Source organism: Opisthorchis viverrini (assembly GCF_000715545.1).
Source record: "Opisthorchis viverrini unplaced genomic scaffold opera_v5_54, whole genome shotgun sequence".
Taxonomy (NCBI): domain Eukaryota; kingdom Metazoa; phylum Platyhelminthes; class Trematoda; order Opisthorchiida; family Opisthorchiidae; genus Opisthorchis; species Opisthorchis viverrini.
In genome coordinates, this window is record NW_008751711.1 from 708,040 (window position 1) to 733,190 (window position 25,151).

Sequence of the window (25,151 nt, forward strand, 5' to 3'; positions counted from 1 at the left end):
AAAAGGTGTAGCACTGCTCTTCATGTTCTCAGCGCGGGCAGTATGCTTGCCAGCGCGAGGATTCGCATAAATAAATGTCTAATAATGTTTTAAATTATGTTCCTGAAGGAGCGTGTACAACCGTCGGAGGGAGGTCATTCCACGCAGCTACTACCCGAAATGAAAAAAAGTTTTGTCTAATGAATGTGTGTGCCCTGAGCTTGAAAATTTTCTTCCTATGTCCCCGCCGGGTGTTTGCTAGGTCTACGGTGAAAAAACCTGCTCGTCAACCTTTGTTCACACAAGGCGCAACTAAGAATTAGGTCCCCTTGGAGGCGACGGTACTCCAGGGGAAAGAGACCAAGCATCGCGAGACGCGTTTCGTAGTGGACGGATTTGAGGCCGGCAACCATTATCGTGTCGGCCAGCTGGACACGCTCAATGAGGGTGACGTCTTTCGTACGTCCTGAGTAGACAACTTGGTTAGCGTACTCCAGGATCGGTGTGACGTAGGCACCATGGAGTATTTGGAAGGCCATGCGAGTAATACGGGAGAAGGTGCGTCGGATCATCCGTAAAATGGCGAATGCCTTTTGGGCCGATTTCTCATGGTGTAGTGATAAGGAAAAGTTTGAGGAGACTCAGATGCCTAATTTTTTTTGGCATCTACCCTGATGATGTTTTCTGGTCCCTTTTCACCATGCATAACAAAGGCATTCGCTAAATCCCCTCCAAACGACACATGGATGCACTTTTTATCATTTAGAGGAAGGTACCAATCCAACGACCACTGCTTGGCAGCGTCTGCTCCCATTTGGAGGGCACTGGCATTAGAACTCCAGGATTTCAAGCCGTCCTCAAAAGGTAAACATGTACACGCAAGAATGCCTGGGAGGTCGTCGACGTAGATCAGAAACAGGAGTGGTCCCAAGACGGAGCATTGAGGAACTCCAATGTAGACCGGCGCTGGAGAGGGACAGGTGGACCCTATTCTCACTTGGAATGATCTGTCTGATAGGAGCGCCTCGATCCAGCGAGGGATTTTCCCTTGAATTCCGTAAGACTCGAGTTTGTGGAGCAGCGGGACGTGTGAGACCGTATTATTTTCTATAGTCCGTACTCACATTTGGTTTGCGATGATGATCTTTTATCTGTTTCGTAGTTTGTTCCAGTCAGTCGGAATAAAGTTTGTCAGGGTTTATTCCCGCGATTGGATCGTCTTGTACATCCTCGGGTCATTGAAGCGGAATTATCTCCCTATTGAAGTTCTTGCATGGAACACCTGGTGAATAGTTCACGAGCTTTGGTTACTGGTTATTTTTCAGTAATCCGTGTAGAAATCCTTCATCGATTTTGTTAAATTTAGGGTTCGCTATAATGGGTTATGTGGATCCCTAAAGCACTTATGGTTGTTCAATTGTTTTACACAGCGCACAGATTAGAGAACCCAAATGTGTCTTGTGAGGCGGCACGCTGACCGTGTTTACGTATCTTGTCAGCTTGCGTATTGAAACGTTCATGAAGCCCTGGATAGTGTAGTCCAACTGCTAACCTAATCGAATAATCTGTGCATTCCTTGAATTCTCTATTGCATGCATGAGAATCAAATGCATTTTCAAGTTATCCGTAATTACCCGTAAAGGACCGACCAATTGTTTACCTTCAATCCTTCTTCGCAAAGAAAAGCACATAATAAACATTATTCCAATTTATCTCTACCTGGCAGAAGAATTGACAGTTAAATATTACAAGTTAATCAGCTACTGTAAGCTAAAACATCCCCAAGCAATAATATTGACCCTTCGTGACATTCAAGAGCATGTGACGTGCATTATTTCAAACGCTCTCAAACGCCGTCGTGTCTTACAACTAAACCCATTTATCTTTGATTCAATGCCTTTTTGAACACCGTTTTTTCTTAATTCTGAATAATTATTCATGGCATAGGCGCTTTGTTTCTTGCTCACGTGCAAAAGCGAGCGATTAGATCTTCAATCCCAGTTGAGTGGAATAATTAGCCACAGTTTTAGCAATTCCAAGTTGTCCACCAAATACTTGTATGCGTGTACAAGTCAGCAGTTCCACGTGGCAAAGTGAACCTTTCTACCCGTGGCAAATTTGTCATTGTGTCTGGGCAAATACACATTCTTCTGTTTATGTGGTAAGACATATAAAACCTTGAAGGCATTTGCTTGAACGAAGCAAGATAAGGACTTGCTTTATCCCCAATTAAACGCAAATCCCATTCCCGCTAATGAAACACAGTAATTCTTCACCAGTATTCCTGACTGAAGTGCGATTTTTCACTACACGCAAGTTGTTGAACATTGAGGGGTGTTTGCCACATGCAACCTAACAAGCGACCAAGTTACAACTAAAAAGTTTAGCTCAAAGTGTATTCGAAATTAGGAGCCCCGTCTTGCAGCACTGACAAAAGAACATATTCTACGAGAGGCCAATTTCCCAATTTTTCCGCATTCTGGGATGTTTTGGTAACAAGGGAGTGGATTTCTTGCTGATTGAGTGGAAGCTTTTTTATTGTTTTTCATAACGTGTCATATGACACGTTCATAATGGGGCTCACTTTTCTGATACCTAACCCGCTGTGCTGGTTCCAAGGGGCCAAAACCCTTTCATAAATTTGTAGTAAAGGGCTTCATCAGTTATGGTGCTTGCGATTTCAGTGCCCGGTAAAACGGTATATATATAGCGTGTAAATAATCTCGAGAGGATTTTCCCGTCTTGTACTAGAATAAAATTGTCCGTTATCTTGTAATGGAAGTACGAGACGCCTTGTTAAAGCAGGTTTACTATGTGCTTCATGAGAATTTGATGAAACGTTGTACGATTGTGTCTTTGTGGTACATGAGCGCAGTTCCATGCTGTCGCGATGGTTTTGGCGTAAGAAGGTTTATTCTACGAATAAGAAATATTTTCAAACCGTGAAGTAGAAAATTATTCGACGGAATATTTTACTGTGCTTTTCAGAATAAACATTGAATCCACGAGCAAAATCCACGAGAATGTTAAATTATGATCTTCAGTCTATCCATATCACTATCCATATCCCTGGAAAATAATTTAGTTGAAAATAGCGGTAATGGGTTTCGCCCTATGGAAATGCATCGGGCGGTTTTACTAATGGTTTTTAAGTGCAAAAAAATTCAATTTGAATTTGTGCTTGCTAACAGGATGGAGTTTGAAATAAAAGACAAAGTATCATCAGTTTTTTCTCGAGCACATTTTCCCAAATATTTTGATCGAGTGAACCAAATTGCCAGGACGCCCATTGACGACAAGCAGCACATGTCGGTAGATGTTTGACATTTGTTTTGTCGAGATTATTTTCCCAACTTCCATCACAGTAGTCATTGGGACACATTCAGCCCAGAGCAGAAAGTCATTCGTGATAAGTTTGGACCAGTAGGAGGAACTCTAGTGACGCAATGGGACATATTATTACGCGTCTAAGCTATCGGCTGAGAATGAGAAATTTGTTCAGTGCAATCGGCTAGGAATTATGAGGCAAGTGTTGGGATGGTGTTGAAAACAATGAACGAAACAATGAAACACAGACGTTGGCACACAGCAGCGATGAAATATAAAGGGCTAGACAAGGATGATATCAGTAGAAATTGGTTATATGCTGATGGGTAAAAAATTGTTTGCAACAAACTCTTCTCTGAAGCTGATGTGGTGCAAGTCTGCAGTAACTGAGATTACTTGCAAGTCTTGGCTGATGACGCGAGATGCAACATCTCAGTTTCGAACTTGCCGTTGGGCCAGTTAGAAACAAGATATCCGAAAGGACAACTGCGTATGAGGCATCCAAGCCGTCGCATGAGATTTAAATCAGTGCGTTCCATTGACTGATATTTGACCGGCTTTATCTTCATGCGAGCTGTCGCATGAAGATCCTTTACAACGAGCAAATAAATCTTAAGATTGATATACAGCTGCTAGGTGCAGCTTAGCTGTTTTCGAAAGTTTTTCTGGTACAGAGTGAGGTTAAATGAAAACATCAATAAAAACGTTCCCTTCAGATAAATTTTAACTCCGCAATACTGATTACACCCCTCCGAATAAGCACTCCTAATAAGACAACAAAAATACACACATAAACAAAAGAACATGCAGCGCCCGAATGGATGCTGAGAAAGCTTTACTATTCGAATAACTATTTGTCAATAAATACCTATTCTTATACAAAATTACGGATGTTCAATCAATTGAAATTGAACATCCGGGAGCATGATTTTCTAGTTCTATACTTTCGAGCGTTCTGTAGACTCAAAACATATCCGGCGCTTACCAGAAATACATAAACGTAAATTGCAGAGCGGTGAAAAATCCCTGTCACTTGCAGACCTTCAATCCCTATAAGTGTTATTACGAATTTTGTCCGAATGACACATCGGGCTTCAGCGATACAAAAATGAACAAATAGTTTAATCATCCATGCCAAATGCTTGATAACAAGGGCTGTTTTAGTGCAAAAAACAGACTACAAGACATTTGTATCCTTACTAGCCCTACGTCAACTCTCCTTGATCAGAATGTTATTCATTTAAAATTTTCTGAGGACAAGCAACCACTAAAACGTTCATTAGCAAGGATCGTCCTAAACGCACATCTCTGTTGGCTTCGCGAAAGCAATCTGGAATATTTTGGCAGAAGAATTGTTGTAATTTCGTGTTCACCACTATTAAGACACATGTTCGGGTTTCGGTGTATTCAAATATCACTCGCTACAGTTTACATGAAACAGTTTCATTTTCCCCGTAGCATGGCACATCAATGAGACAAAATGTTTGGTCAAATGTATTTCACGGCACGTGAAATGAAAGGGATCGGGCGCTGGCTCCTTGGCTAACTGTTGGTGTTTCTTTACGTACCGATGGAAGGTTCAAATCAACCGTCAAATCTAGACGAACCACATAACGGTATAGTTAGTCAAGGTTACCCAATTCAATAAATAGCACGAGAAGCTAAGCGAAGCGAACACAAAACATCATAATTTTCACACACGGAGATTGATGCCAAAATATATCTTGCTAATTGCGTTTAGTCTCCGTAAGCACTAAAATGACCTTCGTCAAACATTTTGCGTTATTTTATTGATACTTCCAGGATGTTATTGGTATTGTACCCACGTTATTCAATGTTGTTTCAGTTGCTCGTGTCATGGCACACAGAATCCCCGAGTACGACCAATGCATAGGTGAGGAATATTTTGTTAATGTTTGGATGTTTCACCATTTTTTTATTGGACCATGTACATTTCCAGTGTTTTTTTCTCATTTAACGTCAGGTTATACAGCCCAGTATTTGAAAATGTATCGATCACAAAAGTTCCCATTCTTCGGTTTGCTATGAATGGTTATTAGTATGCGTAAATTTGTCGGTAATACTAACTGATGTCCGTTTGGTCTAGTTTTAACGCTTTATTGGTTATAGGCGTTACCCCGTAACGGTGCGACCTTGCGTTTTGCTTTGTCTTGTGAAGTCCACATAAGCACTTGCATAAATTTTTAATGAAGCTTTTCGCTTGTAACACAAAGATGCTATAACCGAAAGATCAGTCTCTATCGCGTTGTTGTAGAACAAATATTATTGTTCATATACACTCTGTTATTCGTCGCATTTTACGTGACAAGAGCTCTGTGAAGACGATCCGTCCGAGGATGACTGTAAGTTTTTGGATATAGGTAAAAACTGATTTTTTATCCGTTTTGTTTGACATAGTTTCATGGGGAAATCCATCCACGACCGTGTGCAGCACCAGTGGGCTAGTAAAATTTGGGAGCGAATGGCATTCAAATAGACTGTTTGGGCTATACAGTTTTACCATTTGGCATCGGTGAAGGTGTTCAAGATTGTGCGAGTATATTTGCTGACGTTCTATCTCAAATACCATATTTTAGCAGAAAAGATTGAGAAAATGGACGCCTGCTGTGGTGAGATTTCGGTAACCGCGGTAAAGGTTTAACCATGATATAACCAGTTGAATAACTAACAGGTTTTCTGCAATTGTATCAAACGTCCCTCCAGAATTCTCTGCAGTGAGGTAACAGCGAATGCGTTCCATTGTATTTGCTTTTTTAGAACAATGTAACGAGGATGAAAAAAATCGTTGCTTCTGTAAGTTACATATTCTAATGTCATATTCTGAGGTCGGTTGGAAACACTGTTCAATGTTGATAGAGTTTAATTTGTGCGGTGATGTCGTGGACTACCCTGTGCGTTATGTGAAAATCTCAAAATCACCCATGAAGGCAGACAATTAACTGTAACTTGGTGTTGAGCTATGGATCTGATTGGCCACGCAAATATATCAGGATCAATGACACTCAACTGAAAACAAAATCTTGCACACAAATATGGTTTTGCGAGTGGTATGGTCCGATTAGGATATTTTGGCTGTTTGAAAGCCTATGTAAAAAGAGGGCTTCTAACATATGCGCCACATTATTTTAATGCAGATTTGCGAAGAGAAATTCAAAATTTACTTAACTGCCAGTTTCATGTCCGCGTTGCAGATTGATGCGGGAATGACCTTTTGGTTCATATTGTTCAAGGGCTACGTGGTAACTGAAACTGATATGAAGCAGTACGTTAACGCATAGTAAACTAAAGTGGTCACAAAAGCTGAGATTCAAAACGTACCGGGGTATGTTAAGAGTTCAATAAATCTCCGTTTTTTCATTTTCCTGGGCGTAATCTAGGAAGTGCAGATCACCACAAACTTGCGGTTTTCTCCTGTAGCTGAACATTCGAACAATTTTGTAGGCCGACGTAAGTTTTTCGGCGACTATGCAGCATTTCCGAATCAAAAGATTTTCATGTGGCTGCACATATCAAAATTACGTTCCAAAAATAACATAAATTCGATGTGGAAGTCAAAAATTAACACACAATTATGGCACAACAAAATCCAATGCGCTACGTATTGTAGATGACTTGACGAACTGTATACCTCACCGTTTTACCTCTCAGCTTGCAATGTTGAATTGCAGAAAATTGTGTGACGGCCGCTCGCAAACGCTGCATTGGTGAGTCAAATCAGCGCCTTTATAACTATGTCTGTAGCCTGCGCAGACATAATGCCGAAAAGGGGCGTAAATATTCATTTATGTATAATACCTAAAAGGACTCTTGACGAAATTTACCTATATTGACATGAGCCATTGATAACATCAGGGTGAGCTTCACATGGGACTTACTAAATGTCAGAATTGCAGTAACACCAGTTTGTTTTTAATTTCAGACCGTTGTAATGAAGATCCGGGATGCATATGTAAGGAAATTCCTGAAATAATTTCCAATCGTTTTTCGCGATTGTTATCACTCGTATTGGTTCACTAAGAATTGCGGCTTTACGCGTTGTTCTGCCACAGAAAATTGTCGGTGAATTCAGCAAACAGGTTAAAAGTGAACAGCACGTACTTCTGACGTAGTTCCAGTTCATCAGTCAGCCTGGAGAATATTTGATGAGGTTTTAGTAGAGCTCAAATTCTATTAAGGCGGGGAGACTGTCCTACGTCTTCGCGTCGTAAGCGCATTTTTTGGCATGTCGTTGTTTTAATAACGTCAGGGTCCAACAGCGACCTCAGTGTTCTTTTCAAACAACAATATCAAATCAACCGTCTTATGCGTAAGAACATGCTTTTATTGAACTGATAATTAACCATTATTTGCAAAATTTTCCAAACCAAAAATATCAAAATTCTATCTGAACCGGCTTTTCGAGAATAATTGTTGAGGTTTTAAGCAAGCCTGTATTCTATAAAGCTGAAGACAATGTTCTAAGTCTTTGCGTCTTAGTCGCGTGGTTTCTTGAATAACGTCAGAATCAAACAGTGACTTACAAACAGGAATATCATATCAAATGACTTATGGGAAAATGTTCTGTATCTAACGGATAATTACCCATTATTCAACAAGTTTTACCAAACCTACAATATCAAAATTTTATTTAAACCACTTTAACGAACCAAATATTAGCATGCATCAAGCTTATCGTATGTAAAATCAAATGGTATTATTGATTTAACTGGTGGTATTTGTCCAAGGAAATATTTTTCTGCGTGCCTGTTGACGGTGTTTTGTCCTCGATAGTGAAACCCCATTATGGATTGTGCGGATCCGATAACACCCAGAAGTTCTTAGTATCTGGATAAACATACTACTCAGCAAAGCGCATTCACAAAGGAATGCCACAACGTTTGTTTTTTTGCCGAAGTCACATAATACAGCAGAGTACCACAGGAAACCGACACGGTTTTATTCGAACTTGTAGATACCCTGTGAGTGTGTGATGATGAAGGGGCAATAGAACCCCACTGGATAGTTTTTTATCAACCCATTTTCCTAGTGCTGCACACCGTTATGGTGGCACTAGTCCTGGTTAGGTGAAAAGGGGTTATATGGATTAATCCATGGTTACGTCTGGAAATATTTTTCTTGAAATTAGCTTCCCCCACACTACACGGTCCAGATTTAGATTGCATTTACGATATGCCTGATGATGTAGTAGATAGACGTCGGGCATATGACATCTTCCAATTCCAGTAGATCTAACCTTTTGAGAATAAAGCTCATGTTTATCTTTCCGTTATTTGTCACGTCAGTGACTTGCCAAATCAATTATAAACGTCTAGGTGAGTATTCGATATCACATCTTCAGTGCACAGTAATGATCGTTACAAACTTATGGTAAATTCATAAATTGGTGTGCAAAGGGAATTGTCCCGTTGATTGGATAACAGTCGGCTTACGTTGAGTACATGCAATTATTGATTATTTCATGCAAATATCGTGTTATCGTTGCAAGCATCAACATTGTGGATTCTATTCCATAGAATCCCGAATATCTTAAGCTGTTCATTGATCGATGATCTTTTAAACCAATCAGAACCCGGGAGTGATGGATGACGGCAGTGAAATAAACTTTCAATAAGTGTCCTTATTTGCCTGGTGTTTTTTTCGAATTATCCAGGATGGAAAATTTACTAATGAACGGGTTAGCTTCCTGTAAATTGGTAACCCTAGGGTAGCAAAATACAAAAAGCACTACTTGTGATTACGTTCAAATGGCCGTTGTCATCAAAATCTCTGAGGAATCCATAAAATATATCTTAAAATCTTGTCACAGCAACCGTATAGTAATTCGTATATGTGATTAATTTATTGCTGGTAGCCGAGTGGTAACGATAGCTCGCCTGTGTGCCCGCAAGCAACTGAACACATTTTCTGTGGTCACGAATGCAAGGTGCTGAAAATTGAAAAAGTTAATACACTAAATGTGGAAACAACAGACTCACAGTCTAACTGATGTCCAAAGCGGTTTTTGCAAACTCGCTTACTTTTTTGCAAGCACTGCCAATGCTTTCTCTGTATGCACAACCACTGCGAACACAGCTAAGTACAATTTGGACCCTGTTCAGCAGCTGAAGGCGTTTTTAATTGCAGTGTAACAAATGGGTTACAGAAAAATCTGATTGCGCTTCAACATTCGGTGTGACTATTCGCGGATATTTGATGTCCTGTGCGGATTGTTTCATTCGTGTATAATTATGGCAGAAATATTACACGGATTTTTCGAAGAATGCGCTCATAATGAAAAAAATTGTGGCAAGGTTGCCCAGATTCCAATTTTTTGCGTTGAATGAAAAAATCCAGAAGGACCATTTCGAATAATCATTCCCGTCTCGGATATCGCAAGGATGTCTTAGTTGTTGAGTGGAATCTATTCACAGTCCTATTATAGTCAGCAGGGCAAGAGTGGTGCGTAATAGTGATATAGGTTATCAAGCATTCTATTCTTAATTTATGGGCGCACAACTGTACATTACAACATCTGAGGAAAGCTCCCATCGTAGGAGTGGAAAATATGCAGGATGTCATGGATTCAAGAATTCGTTGTCCAGGAAAGCTCAGAGTAAACTGACAAACGGTCCGGCGGAACAAAATTTTCACATTGAAAGTGAATAATCTTCAACTTTGAGCACATTTGACTAAATTAACCAACGACGATGCAGCTTACAAACCGGTCGAAAGCCCGCAAATTTGTTAGAAGCCATGTTGATCATTTGTGGGAAAAAATGCAGAGGAGAGTTAAATCGTGAAATGATTTACCGACATGTATACTCTCCACTTCAATTTATCGAAAACTTATCTATCTGCGATGGTTTACCTGGTTACATTTTGCCGGGGATACGACGCCCCCTAGGAAACACAGAACCAATTCAAACCGAGGCCACCAATGAGTGTATGATACTTTGTATTATGGTAAAACTGTTAGACGCATGCTTCGAATCTGCACGTTGTTAGAAACTAACCACTGTTCCAGCTTTCAAAAAAGACTTCTTTTGGACAAAATGAAGCATTGACAATTTGGTAGGCTGCATAACAATCATTAAGTGTATTGATGGAGTAGTGTTTACTGGATGAAAATTTTTGCTGACGCATTAATTTACCGTATATGTTTCGTGACATTTAAGCGTAACCTGCGAACTACGAAACATCAGACAGAAAAGGAGCATGAATTACATTTTGAATAGACCACAGTGAAATTAAAATTCTGCAAGAAACGACACCAGACTGGCAGTCTAAAAAATTGTCATATGTGTACTACCGCATTTGAGAAGAGTAGTCAGGTGAAGTTGAGCAAGATTGGTTTCGTTGTTTACCTAATCCCGAGTCGTGTACTTCTACATGTAAACCGACGGTCAGTTGATCCATCAAACGCGCGCGTATCTTCATTCCTCCGAAAATTACCAAATATCTTGTATGAGTGCTGGTCCAAAATTAACGCTGAAGGAAAAAGCAGCTGTCGCTGCTCGTAATCTGTAACTTGCGTCTTCTGATGTGAGTATTCGAAATGCAGAACTATACTTTATCATATACTTTGTGGCGCATGAAGTTGTGTTATCAAATTCCTCGGGCAAAAACTCCGTTCAATGTGGGCCTGTTTGCACCGGCAATAACAGTACGATTGTTTGGTTTTCGCCAGGAAACCTTCATTCAAATGAAAATTAAACCCACAGCGACGCTAACGAGAAATGACAAAGCAAACTCATGAAGTAGTGTAGCTCATACCGTAATTTTTTATGCATATGGGTGAAACAATTTCCGGTAAATTAACGATGAAAATCATAGGCAGTTGCTGCTACAATTATATTTTGCTTTGGAACCAACGGTCACTAAAGCTATTAACATGTTCCATAATTGTTGCATAAGAATTTTTTATTTCGTTAAAAATTATCTTGATTTTTTCAACTTTGATTGATAAAGCGCTGTACAACATAGAACTCCTTTTTCGATTGCGGAAAATGTTGTGCACAAAGGCATTTGTCCTGTGCAATAGCTTTTATGTTACGGATATCTATACCGTCGGATAGGTGTATTCTACTTCCTCAGTTAGTGCGGAATACAAATTTTCGGTGAGACCAATAATGTCACATACAAAACACATCAACTAGGCGTGGATGTGCATCCATCCAACATGTAATGAGTGAGGATCGCGGGATTTAATTAATAATAAATATTCCGGAACTCAGTACATATTATGTAGGGTCGTAATGGAACAGTTTTCGTGTTATTAAGCATTTATAAATAAGTATCTTGCAAGGCAAAATAATTTTTATTCTTTCTTGGAAATGGCGCTTGGCCGGAGGGAATTCCTTCGATATTGCAAGTCAAATGGGCTATTGGCAAATCATATAGGTTTGTAGGCTACCGATGATTGATCACATCCAAGACATTCTCAAAGCGATCAATTTCTTTCCAGGAATTGGGCTAGGTCGTCATCTGTCGAAGCATGTAATCTAACATCTATTGTGGTACGCTAAAATTATCAACAGCTTTTTTAGTCGGACGATCACGTTTATTGGGGCGCAGTGTGGTAAGTTGCAACCAGTTGGTAAATGCCCAATCGGTACAAAAGTACCAAAGGCTATGCGAGTAGTATGCCTATTCAGATTTAGTTTAGTGACTTTTGGCTCAGCAGTTCAGTCGTGCATGCGGCAAAGTTTCCCACCAGAGAACAAGTGCAGGTAAGCTGGTCAACAATAGACAGTGAAACGACCAAATTGACCTCAATAAAAACTAGGGTTAACAATTTCAGTGAATTAGACTTTCAGCACAAATAACACGTGCCCTCAAGCGGCATGCATTTCCAAACCCAGATGTTTGTCGATCTTGTGGGCGTCATTGATACTTATGCTTTATTAGCCGGGAACTGAATAACTGATACCAGGCGCCTAACGGAATATTGCAAGGGTCAATCGTGTGCGGATTTTATTTTGAAGATGGGCCAAGATACCTTGAAAAGCTTGATCCACTTGGAATCGCTTCCATAGAACAATGAAGCGGTTACCACATGCATGAGATATTTGCGTTGACAGACGTTCATTTCCATAGACCAATGTAGCTGTTACCACACGCATGAGATATTTGCGTTGACAGACGTTCACGGACGGTGCAGCGGAGTCTTTTGTCATTCAGAATACATTCAAATGCAAGTTTCTTGTGTCATTCAGAATACATTCAAATGCAATTTGAATACTGCTGAGCTCGATGTATCAAATTATTGAGAACAGACTTGTTATGTGGTCATATTTCTGTGATTACTGCTGAGTCCGATGTATCAAATTATTGTGAACAGACTTGTTATGTGGTCATATTTCTGAGTGAATCCCATTCTCGCACACCTCAAGGTCTCCAAAAATCGATTGTTAATTGCAACTTCGTTGTACTTTGTTATTCGCCGCCGAGCCCAGCAAACGGATTCTTTAAGGCAACCGCCCCCCCCCTCCGCGCAATCCTCATCGGTTCCAGGCGTACGTGCAATGAGTAGCATCGACCGGTACCTGAAGCAAACGTAACTACTATTCGTCCTTCCGGGAGTCATCCATCCCGAGGTGCGGCTCTGAACAAGCTTTATTTTCCTGTAGGTAAACCCAATATATCCTCAAACGCTGGCAAGCATGTGACGTAACCTGTTTCCATCAGTAGATAGAATTGTCGACAGCGCGGGTTTCGTCGGAGTGATTGTGGCTTTCAACCCGTTGGCAGTGGACAATTTTTGGGACCATACACCGATTGGTTAGGGACGAGCAGCAATGCGTTGTCACATTTAATTTCACACAGACTAGCTTAACAAATGGCTGAGTAGGTTAATTTGTAATTTGAACCCACGAAGGGCACTGAACAATTATTGGGACTATATACCGATTGGTTAGAGACGAGCAGCAATGCGTTGTCGCATTGAATTTCACAGAGATTCGCTTATTAAATGTCTGAGTAAGTTCATTTGTAATTTGAACCCACGAAGGGCACTGGTTGTTTGGCTGAGGTGCATTCGAAATCTGCTTCAGTAGGCATTATTTGACCCTTTGTGTTCCCATCAGCTTGTCTTCTGAATTAGATAAAAATGCGAACATGTCGGTGGCGAGGGTTTCCTAACAAAATGTCAAGCCGGGGTCGACTACGCGATAGCCTATGTTTACAAAGTTCAACGGCCCTATTATAAATTATCCTCAAAAATATCCAGGAAGACATGCAGTTTGGCTCAAAAAGTGTAAAGGAAGATGAAAACTCAAAGAGTATTTTTGCCGCTCACTGAATGAAAAATAAACATCTCTTTAAATTTCTCTAGCAAAACTGTAAGCAATTGGTTGTGTTCTTCATCCCGGAAAGCACACACTTTGTGTACAAATCTTTCTGAATTTTTATCTGCATATTGGATAACAAAAGGACGGAAGCGATAGCATTAAAACAACCTTCGGTGTTTTTGGTCCAACCCCAAGCAGCAAAATCGGTATGAATTTCACCGTCCGCGATTGCGGTATGCTTGAAATAACCCTATTTCTCCTGTTCACCAGTCGCTTCGTTAATGAGTAACCGAACCAGCTTTGTAGATCTACGTCCATTTGGTAAGCGGTCCGGAAAATCACCTAGGAATTTGCAGTGCAAATCTAATAGATGCCCGGCTGAATGTGAACATTTGAATCCAACAACCAAAGTGTTTCCTTCCACATCTGATATTTTTGCGTAGTTGTCGGTTTTAAGTGTTTTCATTCTCTGTAGTTAAATTTGCCGTTCAAAAGCTTATCAAATGTTTTAGGCCTCTGCGGGCTCCTCAGTTTTGCATCCTTATCTGTCAGGTAGTGTTACTTTTACTGCATGAGCGAAACATGCGGCGACCAAATTAACTGATTACCAAAGCACCCGGTCGCCTGTTCAGTACCTGTCCTGTCGAAAAAGATGAGATTTTGTTATACTTGTGTAGCCACGGAAAAGAAGTCCAGTGTTCCTTCTTCTTTCGGGTTATGGTCAACAGGTATCTACTTCTAAACAGTGGTAGACCTCTTCCATTGAGAATAATATAAGCGCGAGTTGTTGACAATAAATTGCACATAGAGTCACACAGCGGATCGCCGTCACCAGGGTGCCAGATATAGTATCCGAAAGATATATGGAGGAATGTGTTAGCCAGCAGCTGGTAGTGACTCGTAGAAGCTTCCATCTAGGCGATGCTCCTCTCATAATGGAGGCTCATGTGCGCCCACACGTATTTATCTGTATTTGGTCATATCTGAACGTTGAACATTAACAACAAATGCGGTGTAGTAGCTTTCTGATAATTTGTATCGGGAAAATTCTTGCCCCGAGTTCTTAGGCGCTTAAAACAGGAAATATGTGATTTACATGGCACGTTTCCTCACGACATTTCAGTTACTTATGTCGGAATATTTCACCACACCGACTCGATTGTGTAGGTCTTTCAACTGGAAGTTTTTTGATGCCAAGAGATGAAAGTGGTTTTCTAATTATCTACTTCCTAGCCCCTTGCACGCGCCTAATTGTGCTGAGTGAAATAATCGGAGTTCACTAAGCGACAGCTGAGAATTTTTCAGTATTTTTTACAAACAGTGAACCGCTTTACACGCTCATCTTTCGACAAGTGACACTTTAGCAACAGCATCCCTCATAAGAATATGGCATGTCCCAACTTCCGAATGAAAACTGACAACAGTGTGTTTACTTTGCTTGATATATTTTGCAGGTGACTGGCATCGGTTTACATGAACACAAAGTTCCTTCGAGGTCTTTGACTCATTTCAATTGCGCATCTTTTACGGCAGCTCGGCGACATTTTTTTGTGTGTAGTGTTAAACTGGAGGGATTGAGAAATTTGTACCCACACACTTCACATGAATATTTACTGACATCTGTGTGTATGCGAGCATGTTTCTCTAACGCTGCATCCGAACGAAAACCTCTTCCACAACGTTGACATACATTACGCTTTCGCATCAAAAGTGAGGTGTACACAGATGCCCCGGGGCATTCACTGGACAACAACTTATTCCAGTGTTGCTCTATCATGTGACATTTCTGCCCAGTGGCCGATTTGAAATAAGATGGACAAAAATCACATTTATATGGCCTCAGCTCCGAGTGCTCTTCAATGTGTTGGTCAAACCATCTGGCCAAATGAAAAATTTTGAAACATTTGGGACACTGATAAGAAGGCTCGGGATCGCCGACGCACCATTCGAGACGCAGGCGTGCAAGCCATTCGACATATGACAGACATGTGGATTGTGCTCCCGTTTTCTCCGAAGATCTTTCACTGTGGGCATCTGAAGAATGGCAAATATGGTTAACTTTACGCTGAATAAATTTGCTATTGCAACAACAGTTTCAAAGTCCTTTCGCAAGGCTTTTTTGGTGATATCAGGTCCAGAGTTTAATGAGCAGGTAAGCCAGTAAAGGAGACGCACACGTAGCAAGCCTTTTCTATTGCGACTTACGGTTGAAATGTACCACCACCTCAGAAAACACTATTATATCATCTACATTTTCATGCCAAGCAGAACAGGCACTTGTCAGATCTCGGGAAAATGTGTTCACTACGCGCATCAACAAAAGTGAAAGCTCGATTGATAAGAGTTGAAACTGAACGGGATTGCCGTAAAAATTTACTGGGATCTCCTACACATCTACCACAAACAGTCTTTGGCCAGCTCATTCTTTTGATGCATTCCTTTTTCAGGTTTCGATCCAGTCCGTTATAAACGTCGCGGCCTCTTGATGTTCAAATGCAAATTATATTTTGAAGGAGCTCAGGTCAGCGTTTAATAATCAGCATTTCGGCATGTTAGAGCTATTTTTTCATGAAATCCCTCCAGTCTGCACATGAGAGCGTGTCCGCCCAGATGTGCGCTGGACTTTAAAAAGGGAAATTGTGTTTTGTGCAAGATTGGGGTTTAAGAAGATCCGGTGCGGACCTCAACAATTTACTATCAAACGGTAGCCACGGGGCTTTTGTACGGCGTTAGTTTTGGCCCCCATATATATAAAATATCGTCTTAGATAGTGTAACTGATGTATTTCATGACTGTGTCTTCTGTACCACAACACAAGCGCTCGCTGATATTACGCTGATATTGTATGTCGTGCGATGGAAACCCGAGTTGTATAGTCATGGGATAAATTGTTCCTCGAATTTCGGTATTAGTTTACTTGATGCCACATATACAATAGCCTGAAGCACACAGTAGGCCGCCAACCACGTGAATAACTTATCCTTTGGGCACACACTTGTGACGATTCATTGGCTGAGATGTTCCTGCATGCGGTCGTGGGCTGACCCACTGTCTTCTCAATTTCGATTCTTTTTGTATTTTAACAACCTAAACTCTGATAAATCTTTGATCAGTAATGATAGGATAGTAGACCTGGAGATGTACCCGGTCGCTAGACCTCAATCAGATGGTAATGTAAGAATGTTTGTAGAACAAATAATAATAATAATAGTCCCAGCATTTGTGAAACCGAATCTTACAGTTAGGATGGAAAGGACTGGTGACTTACTGATAGGTGCATACACATGCATGAGGCTTTCCAGCGCGCGTACTGAAGATGGAAAATTGAATGTAGGAAAATTTTAGAACAGCATTCGGTAATATAGATATAAATAGCCATTTGGCAACAAAATGTAATTATACTCCATCCTGATGAACATTTATACAAAATGCTCCAGGGAATATATTCTGGATGACCATGCGAGTAGATCAACTCACACTCGTTTCCGACGCAGAGCTTGAGAATGAAGAATGTTATGAACACAGAGGTTGCTGCCGGCATACCCCCCATATTCAGACGTACCAGCTGCAATCGCCTGGAAAGATTTATACCATAACACACGCCGTTTTTCCGACGCAGAGCTTGAGAACGAACAATGTTATGAACACAGAGGTCACTGTCGGCATACCCCCCATACTCAGACGTACCAGCCGCCATCGCGTGGAAAGATTTATACCATAACACACGCCGTTACTGCAATGATATCCAACCGGTTTGAGCTCCGTCCGTGTCCAATCACATCAAACCGGAATTGAAGGCACTGAACAGAGTTCATTGGGATTCAAATGTTGCAGAATAAAGCTGAGTAACACCCAGTGACTTTAAATAGTATCAAACCCGTTCCATGTCCTCGTTTTAAAAATGAACGCGAGGGTAAGTGCGATTCAAAGAGGCTTTTCATTTAATTGGATGAAGCATGTAGAAAATTAATTTTCCATCCAAAGCGTGGTGAGGTTTTGCAGTAGACGTCTTTCAAGCTATCATAGTAACTCTCGAGCAAAACGCGCATAGTGAAATCGCAAAAGTCACTTTGGTACCTGTTCCATTTCACATATTATATCTGATGTAGGTGACCTTTAATTACGAACGTGGGGAAGCCCTTTTGGGTGCACCTTAATTGTAATTTTCCGTGGAAATTTCAACTGAAGTTGAAGGCTCCCGTATGTTGTTCCGTGTTATTTGAGTGGAATGTTGTATCTGAGACTTGGAAGCACCGACGTTGAAAACCTGTTCACCTCAATTGAAATTCGGACCAGTTTTTATTGGTGACGTTTGTGAAAAACCCGGTAATTGTTCATGTCACTTAATCCGCATATTCAGGAAATGCCGATGCTTAGGTTGTGACGCTTTCTTTCCTGGGATATGGTCCAATGTGTACAACAAACTGGATTCTGGTAGTTTTTAAATAAAAAAGCGTTTCTTGAAGTGGTTCTCAATGAGTAGCTGACTGCCAGGGTGATGAGAATTTACTGTCACACATCACCCAATAAATACTCCACAAACGAATTCAGTTCAGTATTCAGCGTACTCTCAGGTGGGAGTGTCTCCCGGATTGTGAACTTGTTCTTCTGCCGATCTACCGATATAATGATATTGATGAGGGGAGAATTATGAAGTCACTATGGAGTGTTTGATCCTACCAGTCAGTTTTTGTGGCGTTGTTCCCAAGGATGAACGGCTACACAGATTAGCAGGTGCAAGGTTCATCATTTATGAGAGTGACAACTTCTGGTGCGTATTTGCGGATGCGGTTATTAACAGGTCCTCTAGGTCAGTAAGAGAGATCGAGAGATGCAATTGCACAAAATCTACTCCGGTGCAATGCATTTTGGAGGTTTACTTTATATCTTTCACACGGCTAAATGTTCACCAAGTGGTGTGGATGTGGGAACGCCAGGTGTAAAATTTTATGGCACCTGCGGATGTAATCGGAAGTTTTGTTTTGCGTCGAAGAAAACACTTATATGTTGAACAAATCCCGCTGAGTAATTTTCTTGCACAACTCAATCAGTCACAACCTTTCTAAGATTATAAGTGTTTGCTATGAAGCTACGGTAAATGTTGGTATATACATCTAAGACGAGCTTACATGCTCTTTTAGATATGTGTAATTCATGTGACTGCTTCGAACCCGCATTATACTGCTGCAGGCTTGGTGTGAAAAAGAACCGGACCTCGTTCAGACAATCATTTATAGTACACCATCGGAAAAACTCTCGTGTATTTCAAAGCCGGCACATTCCAATAGATAGCTCTTATTGACTTGCAGACGACACAGGAAACGGTAATGTTTTCTGCATGTTTCTGCTGTGGATGGACTGCTATCGGATGCACCACATATCTGGCAATGCCACAAACAACAAATGGCAGACAAACGGATCTTCTACCTTCAGATAGCATTGGAAGGCTCTTTTAGGCCCACGGCTTCCATGAACATGCAAAGCTGTAGCTTTCTTCTTAATAAATATAATTGCACTCCACCAAGGCCCACGTCGGCAATCAAACAAAACGCACACCTACACAATCTCCCCAGGATAGATACATACAAAAAAGAATAATAAGTACGCAATGAGACTCCAGGATACAGGGCTAGCGCCCAATGACTTTTTCGACATGCACCAGATGTGGAGTAAAGCTGACGGCTGTGTTATGGGAATAATTGATCTTTATTTTTAAATTGACTTTCCCACCTTGCCTGAATTTCTGAATTCCTAATATATTAGACAATCAAATATATGTTCCAAGTGAGTATACGTTTATTGCCGCATACAACTTGAAAAATATGCTTGCTTGAATAGTATGCTTTGTAGATCCAGCAACTGAGACACTCACGTTCGCGACCTGTGGCCTACCGCTTCCTCAGTGGTGTGTTACGCACCTCGATTACCGAACGAATTCATGACTAACGCAAGCCACAAAAACAGTCTGGTTGTGGCTTAGCAATACGGGAATCATTTCGTCTAATGTGTCTAAAATACCATCAGCCTCTCTGCCATTTCGTGAATATTCCGATATGGGTTTTTATCCTGATTTTTTTTTCCTGATTACTTCTGCCAAATTTACACAAAGCTACGTTGGAGATGACACCTGTTGTTACTCAGCGAAGTTAAAGACGTAAAACCTTTGACGAAATGCCAAGAAATACCACAGAACTATACCTAATGCACTTCACTTAATTCTGGACTTCTGCTAGCGCCTTTTCTGCCAGCAGCCTTTTGCATACAGGGAACGAATCCGCGTTAGTGGCAGCTAACGCAGTTGAGAGAAGAAGAATGGTGTTTGAAGTAGTGGTACATACGGTGTACCTGACGAATGTGGATCGTACTCTCAAAAGATTTGTTTTTTTCCTAATCTAGGAAACCTCGATCCAGGTTGTAGTTTCCCAACAATATACAATATAATGCATGTAGTAGTTTTTTCACGATATTTTGAGTAATTCATATGTGCTTCATATTGTCAACGCCTACAAATATCTGGAAATCGCTATTGGGGCACTGATTTATCTGCTGGTATAATTCAGGTTGAATGGCAATTTCGCCAAGCTGTGTACTGGCCCTGTTGTTTTATCGAACAACTCTTCCCATCAAAAGAACCTTTACGGGAACCGGACAAAATTTTAGTCACGTATAATGGTTGATAACGGATAGACGCCAATTATTGAAGGACAGTCCTTATTTACACCACAACAGCTCTGGTACCACAGTCAGGGCTTAGTTCTCAAAAATGTCGGGAACACCAAAGAATTAAAACTCTGTAAGTATGAATGTACCCGGTCAAATAAAATGGTGCCTGAGATGAGATAAGTGGTTCGGTTAAATTCTGAAAAATGTGCGATTCTTTAAAACTGCCCGTAAACAGCAATGTACTAAACAAGATGGGCACAGTTGTTAATCGTGCATTTGTTCCGAATACCTTCAATCGCAAAGCTAGGTTATGATGGCCGAAATGTTTCGCAAGAAACTTTACGATTGAGCATTCCAAACGGGGCAATTCCACAAAAGTTTCAGCCTAAATAAACACTTCCACGGACTACTTCAATATTCTTTGATGGGACCACTTTTCGGGTTACAGTTATCGAAAACAAAGAAAAAAAATATAATTCGTGAAGTTTGTCGTCGTTGATGGTCAGCCTTTAATGAAAGCCTGGAGGTGGATGACAGGTGACAGCAGCTAATTAGTGAAAGAGAAGCGTGCGGTGCTCATTAACTTCGCTGGGGCTGCCTTGTGTATGTGATCAATCACCTGTTTACAAAGGTATTTGAGCGGACAATAAACTACATGCCTCAAGAGTCGCGAGGCTCATTAGGTTTGTATGGTTACCTCAGAGATTTTGAGTGCACTAGCTTTCAAAATTCTGCTGCGCAAAGCTGTTTTTTCACGAAATGCCACTGAAACATAGAATGGCAGTGGGGACAGTGATGAGTGTTTATTTTCCTAAGGACAAACTGCAAAAGCGCTGTATAGTATATTGCTTGTGTTGTTACAGAAGTCACAAATATGTTTAGCAATAGCTTAAAATCGGATTCCGCTTTGGGGGACATCTGAGCAATGACTGCTTCCGCTCTACGTGCCAAATCTTCGGAAATGCTAGCTCTGCGCCAAGTATACAAACGGAAAACGGAAATATCCACTGGAGGATAATTTCGTGAACGTCCTCCACGGCTAATTATCCCTAATCCAAATTATGCGCACCTAACGGGTAGATCGGTAAGAGGTCGACATTTTGCATACGAATTGCAATGAGTCTGCGGTGTGAATATCAGGCACAGAAAACTTGATATTACGCTGCATTTTGCCGGAAAAGTCGATATAATTGCCCAGAAATATACACAGCAACGATCATTCATCATCTGCTGGAACTCGTGTACATTTCTTATTGCTCGGTCTCAACTGTGCGTGGTAGCTTCTACAATGGTCACTGAGAGTCGTTTGACATTATAACTTAAGTCGCAATGACGTGAGCGAACTTGTAATTCGGAATCCTACAGACTTAATGGGAGTTCACTTGGGTTGTTAATTCCCAAAACCAGGGAAGCCACGGGATAATGTCTCGAACATAACAAGTAAAAAGATGAAATAGCTCGTGTGTCCGTAAGCAACATACCAAATTTGCTGTTTGTCCTGTTGTTCAGAAGGGATTTTTTGTGTCTAAACTGATATGTCAATGATGCTTGCGTTGTTAAAGAAGTCACAACTATGTTTAGCAATAGCTTAAAACCGGATTCCGCTTTGGGAGCCATCTGCGGACGATACATTATCCTCAGGGTCCGAATTCAGAAGCGTCTTCAAAGGTGCACAAAAGTCTTTACGCAGCCGTGATTCAGTGGCTTCTCGGTACGTTGTTTTTGAAGGCATTAATGAAAACCTCGCCATTGCTGAATTAGCTAAGTGCCTAGGGTTATAAACGCATTGGGGCTTCACCGCAAGTATTCTGCTATTTATTCGTCAGCAACTCAAGTGCAGTCGAATGTTGAACGTGTGCGCCAAAAGCGGCCTGTGAAGCGATGGAGCACACAAGCACCAGTATCATATCAATGCTCGTCTGGTTGAACCCTGAAACATTTATCGAAACTATTCACAAATTCATAAGTCTGCGAAATTCGTTGTCAGCCCGCAATTCATATACATGTTTTGAGAAAAAAATTCAAGCAATTCCGCCGCAACTAGCTGTGCGACATTTATGGAAACTACTCACAAATTCATAAATCTGCGAAATTTGTTGTCAGCCAGCAATTCATATACATGTTTTGAGAAAAAATTTCAAGCAATTCCGCCGCAACTAGCTGTGCCGACCAGCTGTTCATTAGGGCAGAACAGCTTAATATCATTAACAATTTCCGAGGATATATCAAGCTGGCCTCTCACGGACATGCCCAGAGTTACGCGGTATGCCGCCGTGGTTAGTTGCGTGACAGAATGAAATGTTTAATGGACTAGCCGCAGAACAGGGAAAGACATTCAAGTGTAACTCACGGCGACGGATAATGAAGCTTGTAGCGGACATTTCCATGTCCCCTCAACGAACTTCACTTAATTTGTCCAGTACATGAGTGTTCACTAGATCCCACGACTTACCTGCTAAACAGGCACACAAATCACGTGACAAATGCCGTTCCACCCGCAAACTTGATCGACTATAAGTCATTTCGGTAGTGTAGTCATCAAAGTCAAGCTAAGATTGCCAATAAAGCTACTCTACCTGAGACTGGACAGTCCACTGTACGTAGGCTAAGAGGCGGCATGGTGGGGGTAACCAAACACGTAATGACTGGTGGCTGCGTATATTCTGAAATGGTGGACTAGATTCCCATGAGGCCATTATTGAGTTGGATGATACTAGGACAATCTATGAGGGAGGAATTTGGTAAAGGAGATGGTCGCCAATCCTCGAAGGACGAGTATCAGCTCTATTCGATGATTAGTGCACGACGAAGAAGACTTCCGATGCTAGCCTCACAAGTTGATAGTAATGAGCCTCACTGTATGTTTTCATTTGTTATATATCCTCACTCCTGGGAGCATCCACAGGAATGCAGGTTGACGTAAGCCATGTCATCGAAGAGTTTCTTCCGGCTATCCCAGGTATGTTGTTTCTTTAATATTTTCAAACAGGTGAAAAGTCAGCTATGTTGTTGTTTATGGTGTTGCCAAATAACTCAACCGAGGCGGGGCAACTACCAGCAGCATCAACCAGAAGACAGTAGTGCTGTTTTTTATTTTCACTTCCCTAATTTAAAGGTCGGGCTCAGAACCACCGGCGATGAACGATGCACCCGTGCTACTGGACGGATACACATTCGAGACACGAGGTTTTCACCCCTGGTGCATGCTACCAGATCTGCAATGTGGAAAGCCACCAAACCAGTCGTATGTGCGGTTTGTGCATTAATAATGTACTCCAGCTAACAGTTTCTTCCGGTCGGCCAGTAAACGCAGACGCTGGTGGAGGCAATCCGCGGAGGGGACAGGGAAATGACAGTTGCCAATGAGACAGTAGGGGGAGAATGATAATATTCAGGGCGAGTGCCCTATACCTAAACAGCGACTGAATGTTGGTGTTAGCTACCATGTCAGGCAAAATCGTACCGCGATTTGTGTGTTCCGGTGATTGGTGGGCTGGGGACCAAATCATCATATGGATTTGATGTATGTAAGTCGGCGTATAATGTGCTACTGTGGTGGGAAAATCTGACTCTTCGTTTTTGTCAGTTAGATTTGAGCCGACGGCACCAGTCACTAGACAGAGCTGGTAGAGTAACCCGGACAAGAATTTGTTTAGGACGATGTATAATTTTGTTGGAAAAAAAGAAAAACACACAGGCCGGTAACGCAACATATTTAGATCAAGTAAGCGTTGACGTCCTACAGTGGCCTGAAGTAAGGAAGATGTGATAGCTGGATCTATTACTTTCCTACTAACTTTAACGTTGCTATACAAAAATGTGCACTGAACCCAAATCATATAGGTCGGGGGTAGTTGACTTTACGTCGGACGGCAGCAGTTTCACAGGCAAGGAATTTGTCCACGGACTGAGAAAAAAGTATGATGATGTGTGGTATTTCGCACCTGCTAAGGAAGTCTGGTTCCAGATGGTGCGTGTTAAACTAGAAAAAATATTAATGGCGTATATTTGTTAGAGTTGTGGGGACACTAAACGTTGCATTACTTTCGGGATCAGTAGCGAGTTCATCTTTCGCCTAGCCTCTGCTATAAAGGTATTTCTTATGCAGCAGGCGGTGAATGGGAGTTAATATTATCTTAAAACGTCTGAGCTATAGTGGAGTAAGGACTGGGGTTTACACCGGGAGCGGTAAGGTTCAGGGTTTGACCGAGGGAACAGCTTTTTCGTGAATGAGCGTTTGACGCTTTCAAGTGCGAGCCTACAACTTTGGGCATAAAGGGAGAAGAACACGGTACGAATTTCGACGATTGATCGTACGCATCTTCAGGAAGGTGAAGGGAACGCAGTAATAAATCTGAGCCTGCGTGCACGGGCAACCTGGTACTGCAACTGGCCAGAAAAATAAACGTACAGGAGTATCTAAGGTCATTACCTCTGATATCCGTGAAATGAGTGATAGGATTTCCATTTATTTTGAAACCATCCGCCGGGGTTTCAACGGAAGGAAATTGTGCTGGATTTTGTGGAGTAGAATCTTAGGCCAGAGACACCGAGACTAAGTCATGTTCAATATAGTGAAACGTAAGGACTGGAGCAGATGGAGGAGATTTGTATGCAACGTTTGTGTCGTCCGCGAAGAGGAAGACTTCACCATGCAATATGGCACCGAATACGGTGTACAGTAAAAAGAGGACGGGGCCTAGCACGCTTCCTTGGATGACTCCACTGGTGGTCGATAGTGGAGATGATTGTAAGTCCCAATTTGTGTTACTTGATTCCTGTCAGATAGGTAGGAGGCGAACCACTGAAAGAAGGTTCCAGTGATGCCAACGGTACTAAGTTATAATGACTCCACTGGTGGTCGATAGTGGAGATGATTGTAAGTCCCAATTT

At 41.4% G+C, this 25,151-nt stretch overlaps 1 protein-coding gene across 1 annotated transcript; it reads right to left on the reverse strand.

The window, feature by feature from the left end:
- Positions 1-628: 628 nt before the first annotated feature.
- T265_03719 (hypothetical protein) lies at positions 629-22,780 on the reverse strand (the record flags this gene model as incomplete). The annotated part of the gene is made up of 4 exons (XM_009168266.1): positions 629-945; positions 15,210-15,629; positions 16,864-16,905; positions 22,711-22,780. 4 exons carry the CDS (start codon positions 22,778-22,780, stop codon positions 629-631), a joined length of 849 nt encoding a protein of 282 aa, XP_009166530.1.
- Between the last annotated feature and the right edge of the window lie 2,371 nt (positions 22,781-25,151).